Source organism: Varanus komodoensis, unplaced genomic scaffold (genome assembly GCF_004798865.1).
Source record: "Varanus komodoensis strain SLA01 unplaced genomic scaffold, ASM479886v1 scaffold30, whole genome shotgun sequence".
NCBI classification, from domain to species: Eukaryota; Metazoa; Chordata; class Lepidosauria; order Squamata; family Varanidae; genus Varanus; species Varanus komodoensis.
The window spans coordinates 2,600,528-2,613,822 of NW_025335762.1; the positions used below are offsets into that span (position 1 = coordinate 2,600,528).

General features: G+C 45.3%; 1 protein-coding gene across 6 annotated transcripts in view; it reads left to right on the plus strand.

Annotated features, from left to right (window-relative positions):
- Positions 1-13,295, plus strand: part of SORBS3 (sorbin and SH3 domain containing 3) — a 60,694-nt gene that overhangs the window by 13,508 nt on the left and 33,891 nt on the right. For all 6 annotated transcript variants that reach the window (XM_044437464.1, XM_044437463.1, XM_044437459.1 and 3 more), the window contains exon 3: positions 7,598-7,700. Coding sequence is in view for 5 of the 6 variants with exons in the window: in XM_044437463.1 (XP_044293398.1) it covers positions 7,659-7,700 (42 nt within the window). In the remaining variant the exon portion in view is untranslated. The remainder of the gene's footprint in view (positions 1-7,597; positions 7,701-13,295) is intronic.

The following is a 13,295-nucleotide window of genomic DNA, read 5'->3' on the forward strand; positions in this document are numbered from 1 at the left end:
GAAAGCATCTGGAGACTGCTTCACAATTCCATGGTAAACAGACAATGCAGGTAAAGTGAAGGGGAAAAACTACTCAGAGATACAAACAAATCCTTCCTTTGTTATGCATTCTCCTCCTATCAGCCAATGCATTTTGATTGTGCAACAGCAATTTGTATAATCAACATCAAGGGACTTTCGGCACCATTTAGCAATGCATGCACTGATCACATTTTAGCTTTTTTGTATTGTTCCTGCAAAGGCATTTTTAAAATCATTTCACTACAAGTATTAGATTAGGGATGTAAGAACATAAGGTGGAGAAGTCCAGTAGAGGGATTGGGCAAAAGGGCCTGGGGCAGGCAGGGATTTCTAGGACTTTTTCTGGCTACACAGATTGTGCCTTTATTAAACACCCCCAGTTGGGAACTCTAGCAATAAATATGTGTGCATCTTTCCCTCTTCTATCACAACAGCCCTGGGCTGCCCAAAGGACTTTAGCTTCCTTAAGGTGAAGACAGACACATGCTCTGTGATGTGGCAGAACTGGTCGGAACAGCTGTGCAGGACCTTTGTTTTCAGGCAGAGAAAGTGTGTTCAAGACCACGGTTAGAAAGTCTGTCTTGCTCAGGGCCCTGAGTAGTCCCTTTCTTCCAGAGGCCAAATTCAATTTCGGAGAAGTATTTAGGAGCTGAATCCCTGTGGTAGCAGGGGCTGAAGGCGAAAGGGACCTCAAGTTCTCCACTGCTGGAGAATACCACCATATTTTAGGTTTAAGTTTTTACTGCTGGTAACCACGTCTTAGGTGATGCTTTTCAACTTTTTGGAATTTGGAATGCTAGAGAAGCCAGGATGCCATGCACAATCAGTGGCTGGGGAAGGGGGAGAGCAGAGGAAGAAGTGTGACCATCCATCAGTTTGCAGGGAAAGCAAACGACAATAGACAATCCAGTCACACTGACAGCTGGGTTAGCCCTTAGTAACTGTCTTTGCTCTCGTACCATCCTTCCTCAGTCCCATTTTTCTCAAGTCCCCTACTGTTTTCTCCCCCACAATATAAATTTAGATTGCAAGTTTCTTACCACCTCATGTAGTGTATCATATGTCATAAAGTTCCGTATATAGTGTTGGCCCTTGATTATAAATAATAATATAGGATCGCCTTTGTTCTTGAAATCCCTGATTATGTGGAAAGGGGTGGCGATGAGGATAAATAGTTGAAGGGCTTATTTAACTCCATGAAAGTCTCCCCCTCAAAGCAAAAGGTCCTCGTTGTCACAAGCAGAAGCAGCCCTCTGGGGCTCAAGCTGCACATATTTCATTTGGAGCCCCGGGAGGCCATGTGGCCCACCACCCTGCCATCCTGGGGCACTTGCTGAAATAAAGGCCCAGAAGTTCCAATAAACTCTGTTGCACCCGGTTCTCTTGGATTAGCTGGCTAGCAAATATGCTTCACCTCTTGCTGTCCCTCCTGAATCTTTCTGTCTGATTTTTTTTGACATCAAATACCTTCTGCTTCTCAGGCCAGAATCGCATACAGACTGACTTAGAGCACATGTACATCAGCTAGTGCAAATTTGTGCTTTTTTTATTCAACAAGCCTGAGTCCCAGATCTTCTTGCCTAGCACCTCCCAAGCTCACAAGATGCCTTGTTTGTTTGTTTGTCTGTTTGTTCGTTTGGTGGACGAGCCTAGAGTCGGCATGTCTGCCTCCTGCCTTCTAATTGTGAAAGTCAGTTCTATTTTGAGTCATGCAAACTGGCAGTTCTGAAGCTTGTGAGATGACTTGGCTTTGATGCTGATGGCATGGGTTGGTAGTAATGCTCCTTGGCCAGTCATTTAACCTACCAGTTAATGAGCTGTATATCATGTACAACAAGCTAGAGGGCCTTGCAGGAGAGCAGTTGCATTGGCTGGCTTCAGAGACCCCACCTCTGCTTCCTCCACACCAACTACCAGTTCTGCCCAAGGATTAGCAAAGACCATTTAAAAGGAGGGCTTTCATCCAAGTCTCACGTATCCTACTCAGGTTTGAATATGCTGTTCTAATGACAGGCAGACAGACCTGGAGAGCTTCTAGGCTGCAAGATTCTGAACCCAGTTTGTACCTCTGCAGAGGGATGTCCTCATAGCTCATGCTGACTCTTGCAGGACTGTGTTGCCTGGGCCAAAAATAGAATAGGGCCGTGCTTTCTCCCCTTAGTCTGGATAAATGAGGTCTGCTTGCCATTGGAAGGAGAGCAGGTCATGTTTCCCTGTTTGTCTCATCCATGTTTCCTGCTATTGCTGATGCTGGGCTGGAGCAGTGATGGTTTATTATGATTCTTGTGGCTCAGGTGGCTGGGGATGGGAGCCAGGGCTTCGCTGGAGCTGCTTGCTGGATCTTATTCAGGTAGATTCCATAGACGCAGGGCTCGGTTCTGTGAAACATCTTAAGTGACGCTTAAGGCACTTGCAATGGAGGGAGGAGGCAGAGAAGAGGAAGCAGATTCCAAGAAGCCTTCCAATGCACTCTAGGGCAGGTATGCTGCTGCAGTCTGCAGCCAAAAATGCTGTGCAGCAGCTTGCAGGAAGCCAATCTGCGCTGGAGTCTGCTTTGCGATGTTGGCATCCCACAGAAGCGTCAGTCCGCCAGCGTCACAGAGTTTAGCTTTTCTTGGCACATAACGCTGGGTCACCTTGAGAACTTTGCTTTTTAACCCTGATCTTTGGCTGCCCCTAACCAGAGCGGTGTGGGTGCTGTGGTTCCTCCCAAGCTTGATTGTAGAATCCGGGCTCCTGAGAAGTTTGCATTCATGTAAGTCAGAAATTTAAAGATTCTAGTCCTTATCATAGAATCATAGAATGGTAGAGTTGGAAGGGGCCATGAAGGCCATTGCGTCCAACCCCTTGCTGTTGCAGGACACCACGTTACACCATCCCACTCAGATGATTGTCCAGTTTCTTTTTTATAAAGATTTTTATTAAGATTTTAGACTAAAAACATCAATCATCAAATACATCGGATGTACTGGGTCAGGCCCCTACAACATATCTTTTTAACATTCTATAATCATATTCAAATCGATTTTTAAAAATTTAAAAACATCTTTAAATCTAAGCCAAGTCCCATTTCTCCAGCCAGTCATAAAAAAGGTCCCAAGTTTGATAGAAGTCAGTATCTTCTTTCTCCTTCAGTGATAGAGTCAATCTGTCCATTTCTGCACAGTCTAGAATCTTTTTTAAAATCAGTTCCTCAGTGGGTAATTCCTCACTCTTCCAGTATTGAGCAAGCGCAATTCTCGCTGCTGTGATTAAATGTAACATCAAATACATTTCTTGTTTGCTAATATCTTCCGGTATAATGCTTAACAAGAAAATTTCAGATTTAAAAGCTAAGGGTTTTTGTAGCATTTCCTCAAGCCATTTATGTATTTTATTTATTTTATTTTCGATTTATATCCTGCCTTTTTCCTACAAAGGGCTCAAGGCAGCTTACATCTCCTCCTCTATCTTATCCCCACAACAACCCTGTGAGGTAGGTTGGGCTGAGAGTGTGACTGACCCAAAGTCACCCAGTTGGCTCCATGGCTGAGTGGGGATTAGAACTCAGGTCGTCTGAGTCCCAGTCCCACACTCTTAACTGCTACACCACACTGGGGCAATACTTTTTCACATATTCACAGGTCCACCATGTATGATAAAAAGTGCCCACATTATGTTTACATTTCCAACATCCATTTGATATATTTGGAAACATCTTAGCTAATCAACTTGGCGACAAATACCATCTATAAAACATTTTATATAAATTTTCTTTATATGAAGTTGCTAAAGTTACCTTAATATTTCTCTCCCATAGCTTTTGCCACTTTTCTAATTCAATATTATATCCAAAATTTTGTGCCCATGTTATCATAGTTTCCTTAAGCAACAGTTTCTTTTGGAATGTCTAGTGTGGAGAGCCCACCACCTCTCCAGGCAGCTGGTTCCACTGTCGTATTGCTGTAACAGTGAGGAAGCTTTTCCTGCTGTCCAGCCTGAATCTGGGTTGCTGCAACTTGAACTGATTATTCCGTGTCCTTCCCTCTGGCACCAGCAAGGAGAGATCTTGACCCTCCTCTTTGTGACAGCTCTTGAGGCTCTTATAGAGTGATATCATGTCCCCCTCAGTCTTCTCTTCTCAAGGCTGAACATGCCCAGTCTCTCCTTATGAGCAGTGCCTAATGAATTCTTACAAGCTTGAGGGATTGCTGGTTTCTCATTGGTGAATAGAACATGAAGAACCAATGTGCTGAACTGCCTCTCCCCCAAAGTGAGCAACAGCAGTGTAGTGGTAGGTAGTGAGATGTTTTCGGGTAGAGGCCTGAAAAGAATCAAATGTTGGTGACAAAAGATGAAGTTTAATTAATTAATGTATATCCCACTGTTTTTCCTTCAAGGTACTCAAGGCAGTTTACACAATCCTCCTCCTCTTCCTTTCACTCTTATCTTCATAACAATTCTGTAAAGGTAGGTTAGCCTGAGAATCAGTCATGGGTCCAAAGTCACCTAGAACCCAGATCTTCTAGATCCCAGACCAGCATTCTACTCTACCACTGGCATCTTGTTAGCTTTTAAATGGTTAATCAAATCAACAAATCATTATCCCTGGATGGTATTCATCCTACAGTTTTTGAATAACTCAAATGTGAAATTGCTGATCTTCGAACAAAAATATGTAAAATATCCCTAAGATCAGACTCCTTATCAGAGGACTGGAGAATGGGCAATGTAACATGAGTTTTTTTAAAGTATCCAGGGATACTTTTTTAAAAAGTTTTTTTAAAGTATCCAGGAAATTACAGGCTTGGCTAAACAGGTGGGAACTGCTATTCATGCTAAAGTTATAAGCATATAGAAGAACAACTCCTGCAGAAAAATAAGATGGCTTCTGCTGAGTTCTGTATAGCCTGAAGTGCCTGATCTTGGACGTTAAGCAGGGTGTAGGTCTGGTTGAAATCCGGATGAGCGATTTAAATGTTGTGAACCATCCAGAGAGTTTCGGCTATGGGGAGCATAGAAATATAATAATAATATTTATTACTAAATGTAGTAATAATAATAATAACTCATATGTCATTGACCTTTTAGGGTTAGAGGGGGCGATCCTGTTGACATTGCTTACTTGGACTTCCAAAGACCCCCATCAAGTAAACTTAGCAGTTATGGGATAAAAGGAGAGGGCCTCACACAGATTAGTAATTAGTTACACAACGGAGAACAAAGAGATGGTCAGTTTATAATGGAGGGATGCAAACATCAGGGCCCCAAGAATCTGTTTTGGGTCCTGTGCTTTGAACTCGTGTGTAAACAATCTGAAATTTGTAAGCAATCACGTGGCTAGGTTTCCTGATGACATCAAGTTATTTTGGGTGACTAAAATGAAAAAAAAGGATTGTGTAAAAAGCCACAGGATGCCTCCAAATCAGGGGAATGGGCATTACAGCAGCAAATGTCATTCAGGGCAAGCAGATGTACTGAAATGGACTTCAGAGTGTAAAAAGCCATTTTAATGTAGTAAGATGTGAGTTGGTGGTGACTGACCATGGAAGAGACCTTGTAGCTGGGGTGTGTAAGTCACAGAAAATGTTGATGTATGTCCGGCTGCTGTGAATCAGGCAAATTCCACAAGTTAGACAAAGGTATCAGAACGAAATTGCCAATGTCATAGTGCCTTCATACGAACCTATGGCATGGCTGCACCTGGAATTGTATCCTTCTGGGTACCACACCTCAGAAAGAACAGTGAAGAGCTGGAAAAGATGGGGGCGGGGGGTGGGGGAGAAAACAAAATTATAAACTGTCAAGAAATAAATCCCCGTGGAGAAATATTACAATGGGTGGGACTGCTCAGCTTAGGAAAAAAGGCATGTAAGGAGACGCAATAGGCTTTTATAAAAACATGCTTGATGTGAAAGAAGCTGAGACATTTTCTCTCTCTCTCTAATAATGCTAGAAGAAGGGCTCATCTCATGAAAGTGGATGATACAAGGCAGATAAAAGGAAGTTGTTCAGGTTCCCCTATTTACCAGAGGGAAAAAGCCACCAGGAAGAAAAAGCCTCAGTAAAGTGCCAGGTTATATGCCTTATTCAGAGATGCCAACACTTGGTAAATAAAATGATGTAGTTGTACAAAAAGTACAAAGTGCAGAAAGCACTTTGCTGCTGGTGACCCTGCTATCACTTTTTATGTTAGTATATTTATCAAATGATGTCATGCCTTCTCAGCAATCTTTATTTCCCGCACAAAACAAACACAAGTTATTTTGCCCCTTTATCATTTTTATGGCTGTTTTCTGGCTTCATCCCAATTTGCTTTTATCTAGAAAAATGTGTATGGTACAGTGGGGGAAGGATTTCCTGCTGCAACAAGTCTTCTTGAAGCGAGGCTCTGCATGGAGCACAAGAGGAAGAGCTCTTGCTGGACCTTATATGGTAGAATGGATGAGAGCTGCCTGATTCTGAATCACAGCCTTGATTTAGCTGATTCAGGACCGTCCACTGAATTCGGGGTTCTACATGAGCGTGCCTTGCAGTTTTCTGCTCGCAAGGCCTGCCATGGCCCCTCTGCCTCTTTCAGCTTCTCCCACCTACCCCAAGTTCCAACATCTTGGAGATTCCTGTCTCCCACTCTTAAACCTTTGCTTCCTCCCCTCCCACCATATCCATTTTTCTACACCCTCACAAGAATGCAGCCATGCAGCTGAGCAAACTGTAGGGTGTTGTTTGGGGCTGAATTATTCATACAAAATGATCGGCATTGTCCCAGCCATAATGAAAGGCCAGGCGCTGCACACACTGGTAGAGAAGGGTCCAGGCAGTGACCTCGCTTGGGCACCATACCAGCTGCGAAAGGGAGACTTTGTTTCCCTGGTTCCCAGCAGAGAACACTGTCTGTGGTAGACAACATCTGCAGCCAGCACTGCTCTAGTAACTCACTGCAGCAAACTTGGAGACTTGGAACACTTTTGCACCTTCCCGGAGGAGAGCTAACCTTTTGCAGTGGAACATCAAGGCAGAAGAAAAGCTGAGGGGGACCAGAAGAAAGCCCTCGCTAGTCATCATTTCTGTCCGCGTAGTGGCCAGGCAGATGTCTCTGGGAGCCCAGAGGAGGAATTCAGTGCTGTAGCCCCCTCCTGCTCGTGTGCCCTAACAGAGGGGGTGCCAGGAACAGGAAAATTTTAGGAGGTCCACTGGCAAAAGCTATGGAGTCACTTCTCTTCCTCACCACAAGGAGGATGGTGAGGAGCAAGAGCAGGACATGTGACTGGAAGAATGCATTTTTTTTCAGTCTGCTCATTCCCAAATGAGCAAGAGTGCAGATTCGGCTCTCTGCCCTGCGTAGCCTTGCCTGTCAAAGGGAGCTCCGAAATGGAGTTGGTAACATGCAAGGAAACTGATCAGGGGATGCTGGGACATGTGCAGGGAGCTGGCTGGAGGACTGAGGAGCTCAGGAGTCATGCCAAGTCAGTGTGCTCTTGATCATCAGGAAGCAATGAGGGTTGGTGAGCAAGTAACTCACCTATGGTGCTCAGCATGGTATGGTTTATCATGACGCGCAGACCGGACCGATCTCTCTCTTTCTCTCTGTGCACAGAGGAGGCAAATCCAAGCTGATTACCTTCTGCAGGAGGACCATCTGCATATGAAAGCCACTGATGCGTCAGAACTCCGGATCTGGGATGCGTCAATCCCCGAATGTGAGCCTCTGATTATCCTTTAACTTGTGATGACATCCTAATCATCATCATTATGCTTCACTGCATCACGTGCTTGCCTTAAAAATAAATAACAGGAAATGGTTCAGAACAGATCAGTCTGGGATGTGGAAAGAAGATCCCAGTGGTGCCCTTTATGTCTATTACAAATAACGGAAAGGGATTTGATCCATTCCTGGGTAAGGCCCTGGGACTTCTAGTCGGGCAGTTATTTCATCAGGCAGTTATAGCTGTGCCCATCAGCGCAGAGAACTGTGGGGCTGAATGTACTAAGAGTTCAACAAATGCAGTTTTTGATTTTCCCATGTCCTTCCCAGTCACCAGAGGCAGCTTTGGGGGGTGGGGTGCACTTCTCCAAAATGTGTCGGTGCAGGCCTGTGGGTATTCTCTTTATCCAGCATTGAATTTAAAATGCTATCTGGAACCAACTTTCTAGTCCTCATTGTTTCAGATTAAAATAAGGGTGGCAATGGCTACCCTGAGTCTGGTAATTAAAAGGGGATTTAAGAAGGACTTCCAGCTTCATATGGCTTGTGACCACGGCCTTGACTGCCCCACATGTGTACCCCTCTGTTTTCTGAGTTCTTGAGCACACGTAAGCTTTGCAAAAATATTCTATTTTAAAAAACGTTTATTGCAATCGGAGGCCTGGCTTCAAATCCCTTCCAGAAATAAAGCTACCTGTGTGGCCTAGGCAAGTTGTGATTTTTTAGACAAGCCTAGCCTGTAAGATTTCCACATGGGGAAAAAGTGGAATGAGAAAACCCCACATGTCCCGTTAGCAAATGGCTGCAATGCAAATGTGGTTGGTAGATAACACCACTTGAACCTGTTTCGGAAAACTCCTAGTATGTATTGATTTTATTTAATCCATAAAATAATCAAGTGTCCTCTGGAGTAGTTCAGAATGAGTCCGTAGCGCAGAGGCTGCTTTCTGCAAATGCGCAGCCACATGCGCGGCCATGCCGCAGTCTGTTGTTCTTGATTAACCGACGGTGAAATTGGGCACAGCGTCCCTGAGGTGTGTCCCTCGGTCTTATAAAGGAAGGTGTGGAAATTATTAAGCTGCTTTCACCTGGAAAGTCCTGCAGGAATGCCAAAGTCTCTGTGGTTTATGGACCATCATCTGCCCCCTTTCCTTTTGCTCACACAACGACTCACCTTTTTTTTTTTCCTGATGGGACCATGACTTCTGGACCCGAGCAAAGAGATGCATTAGTGGAAAATGCTTCTGCTAGGGGACCTCCTCCTATCAAAGGCGCTGCAACCTTGCCAGAAATGGAGAGGTGCCCCAAGAACAAAATCTACTCCCTTCGCTTCTGCTCTTTGTTCCCAGGCCACCTGAATTGTTTTTACCATGGGAATAATGAGTGTTTCTAGCAAAGCATTTGTTGTGCGCTTGTGTTTCCTTCTTCAAGGCTGTTTACAGGTGCTTCAGAAAACACCCCACAGTCCTTTTGTTTTGCTTCTGTTGTTTCAGAATGCTGTCCTGTTGTAGTTGTTTGTTGTTTTTAGAATGGGGAAAATGGGGCATAATTTCTAAATTGCTGTTTCTACTGGTACATTTGTGCTATTCTGCTATTGCGTAGAAGCACTAAAGGTTGTATAGCAGAAAAGCAAGAATGGAAAATATCTTTGTGCGGAGCTCAGTTCGCAATTCTGTGATGAAACCAAAAGTAGATAAAGTAATTAACAGCCTCAGGTTAAAAAAAAAGCTCACTATCTGCTTGATACATGATAGAGGCAAGTATTTATATTGATAACCGTTCCCAAATTTACCATTCCAATGGTGGCTGTAAACATTTAACATTTAGATTTGCTTTCTGAACAGCAGGTTTGTACCACAACATGTGTGTCTTTTCCATTTGTTATGACTGGATTGTTTAAGAGTTCAGTGGGAATCAAATATAAAATCATAAACGTTCAGCTGTCTGATTTTAAATGCTTATGGCATTGTCAAACACTTACAAACATTGTTTTATTTTCTATACTGCCCAGCAGGCAAAGCTCTCTGGGTGGTTCGCATTAAAAATATAATAAAAATGTATCATGTTAAAAACATATTGTTGTTGTTAGTCGCAAAGTCGTGTCCGACTCATTGCGACCCCATGGACAACATTCCTCCAGGCCTTCCTGTCCTCCGTCATCCCCCGGAGTCCACTTAAGCTCACACCAACTGCTTCAGTGACTCCATCCAGCCACCTCATCCTCTGCCGTCCCCTTCTTCTTTTGCCATCTATTGTTCCCAGCATTAGGCTCTTCTCCAGGGAGTCCTTCCTTCTCATTAGGTGGCCAAAGTGTTTGAGTTTCATTTTCAGTATCTGGCCTTCTATTTTATTTATTTATAACATTTTTATGCCACACCCATCGCAAAAAGCCTCGGGGCGGCTTACAAGGAAGATAAATAAACATAGAATAACATGAACAATTCGGAGTATCTCGGCCATATTTAAAACCAATAAATAAAAACAAATTAACAATTAAAATATCGTTTAAATAAAAAGGTCTTGGCCTGGCGCCGAAAAACAAATAATGACAGTGCCAGGCGGACCTCTCTGGGGAGCACATTTCATAAGTGGGGCGCCACCGCAGAGAAGACCCTCCTCCGGGTACTCATCCTCCTTATGTCCTTCACAGAGGGCTCCCGGAGAAGGGCCTCCCCCGCCGATCTCAAGGGGCGGGAGGGCATATATGGACACAAGCACTCCTTTAGATAACCAGGTCCCAAGCCGTTGAGGGCTTTATGGGTGATAACCAACACCTTGAATTGGGCCCAGACTTCAATGGGGCAGCTCTATTTTGCACCAATTGAAGTATCCAGACTGTCTTCAAGGGCAGCCCCACGTAGAGCGTGTTACAGAAGTCTAATCAGGAAGTTACCAATGCATGTGTCACAGTCGCCAGGTAGTCGTTCTCCAGGTAGGGACGCAGCTGATATATCAGCCGAAGCTGAAGGAAGGCGTTTCTCGCCACTGCTGCTTCTTGAGCTTCTAATGACAGCTCTGGGTCAAGGAGCACTCCCAAGCTGCGAACCTTGTCCCTAAGAGGGAGTGCAACCCCATTCAGGACAAGGTCCAGGTCCCCCACCCCGAAGCCCGACCCACCTACCAACAGGACCTCCGTCTTGTCTGGATTGAGCCTCAGTTTATTGGCCCTCATCCAGTCCATTACCTCGGCCAGGCATCGGTTCAGTACAGCCACCGCCTCACCTGGATTAGTTGAGAATGAGAGGTAGAGCTGGGTATCATCAGTGTATTGATGATTCCGCAGCCCACACCTCCTAATGACCTCTCCCAGCAGTTTCATGTAGATGTTGAATAGCAAGGGGGACAAAATGGACCCCTGCGGAACTCCATGGCATAGCTGCCATGGCGCAGAGCCATAGTCCCCCAGCACCACCTTCTGGAATCGGCCATTGAGATAGGAGTGGAACCACTGCAAAGCAGTGCCTCCAACTCCCAGTCCCGCAAGCCTATCCAGAAGGATACCATGGTTGATGGTATCAAAAGCCACTGAGAGGTCCAGGAGAACCAACAGGGACGCACTCCCCCTGTCTCTCTCCCTGCACAGGTCATCATACAGGGCGACCAAGGCAGATTCAGTACTGTACCCAGGTCTGAAGCTGGACTGAAATGGGTCCAGATAATCAGTTTCATCCAAGAGTGCTTGGAGTTGTTGCGCCACCACCTGCTCTAACACCTTGCCCAAGAACGGGATGTTGGCCACCAGTCTATAATTGGCGGCCACCTCTGGATCCAGGGATGCCTTCTTTAGGACTGGTCGGACTACCGCCTCCTTTAAAGGGGCAGGTACCTGGCCATCCCTCAGTGAGGCGTTGACAACCTCCAGGATCCAGGTCCCTATCCAGCGCTTGGCATTGTTAAGTAGCCAAGATGGGCAAGGGTCCAATAGACAGGTGGTGGGACGTACTTGTCCAAGCACCTTGTCCACATCATCAGGCCGCAACAACTGAAACTCAGCCATCAATTGTGGACCAGACGGTAATATTGGCACCTCCCCAGTAGAATCTGATTCACTAGTAGAGTCCAGTTCGTGACAAATCTAAGTGATTTTCTCCCTGAAATGCTTGGTGAAGTCGTCACAGCGGGCCTTCGAGGGTGGCACGAGATCTTTCTTTGGGCCCGGGTATACCAGCCCCTGTACCACCTGAAAGAGCTCCGCTGGACGGCATTGTGAGGAGGCAATGGAAGCAGAGAAGACTTTCTTCTTTGCCGCCCTCACCACCACAGCATAGGCCTGATAATGGGCTCTCAAGTGTGTTCGGTCAGATTCATCCCGTGATTTACTCCACCTATGCTCTAGATATCTTCTAAGGAGCAGTCAGGGTTGATCTCCTCTAAGACTGACCGGTTTGATTGCCTTGCAGTCCAAGGGACTTGCAGGGGTTTCCTCCAGCACCACAGTTCAAAGGCCTCAGTCCTTTTGCACTCAGCCTTCCTTATGGTCCAGCTTTCACAGCCATACATTGCAACTGGGAAAACCATAGCCTTGACTATACGCACTTTTGTTGGCAGGGTGATGTCTCTGCTTTTTAGTATGCTGTCTAGATTTGCCATAGCTTTCCTCCCCAGGAGCAAGCGTCTTTTAATTTCTTGGCTGCAGTCCCCATCTGCGGTGATCTTGGAGCCCAGGAAAATAAAATCTGTCACTACCTCCATTTCTTCCCCATCTATTTGCCAGGAAGTGAGAGGACCGGATGCCATGATCTTAGTTTTCTTAATGTTGAGTTTCAAGCCAACTTTTGCGCTCTCCTCCTTCACCCGCATCAAGAGGCTCTTTAGTTCCTCTTCACTTTCTGCCATGAGAGTGGTATCATCTGCATATCTGAGGTTGTTGATATTTCTCCCAACATATTTAAAACATAATAAAAAATTGACAATACAAAATTTTAAAACAAGTTTAAAACTTGAAGAAAAACTTAAAACCTATATAACAGCTTGTAGGCCGCAGTAGAGGACAGTCTTTACCTGGTGCCAGAATGATAGTAACATTGGCACCAGGTGGGCCTCTGAGGGGGGCCACCACTGAAAAGGCCCTTGTTGCCTCCATCCAAGCAGTTGGAGGTAGGTTTCAGAACTTGATCACAGTGTCCTGGTAGATGAAGGCTGGGAGAGGCGTTCCTTCAGGTATCATGACCTCATGCTGTGTAGGGCTTTCAAGGTCAAACTCAGTGCCCTGAATTGGGTTCAGAGACATTTAGGCAGTCAGTGCAAGTGGGCTAGAACTGGTGTTTTACAGCAGACCGTCCAGTCTCTGTTGTTAGTCTGGCTGCCGTGTTTTGCAAAAGCTGCAGCTTCTGAACCACCTTCAAGGGCAGCCCCACATAGAGTTCATTGCAGTAATCTAGCTCACAGATTATTAGATCAAAGATCACTGACAGCTGGCTATCTCTGTCCAAATAAGGGTGCTGCAGAGCCACCAGCTGATGTTGGTAGAAGGCACTCTGAGCAACTGTAGCCACCTGGGCCTCAGCTCAAGGAGCACCTCCAAGCTGTAAACCTGCTCCTTAAAGGGGGAGTGCAACCCATCAAGAATATTTTATTTATTTATTTATTT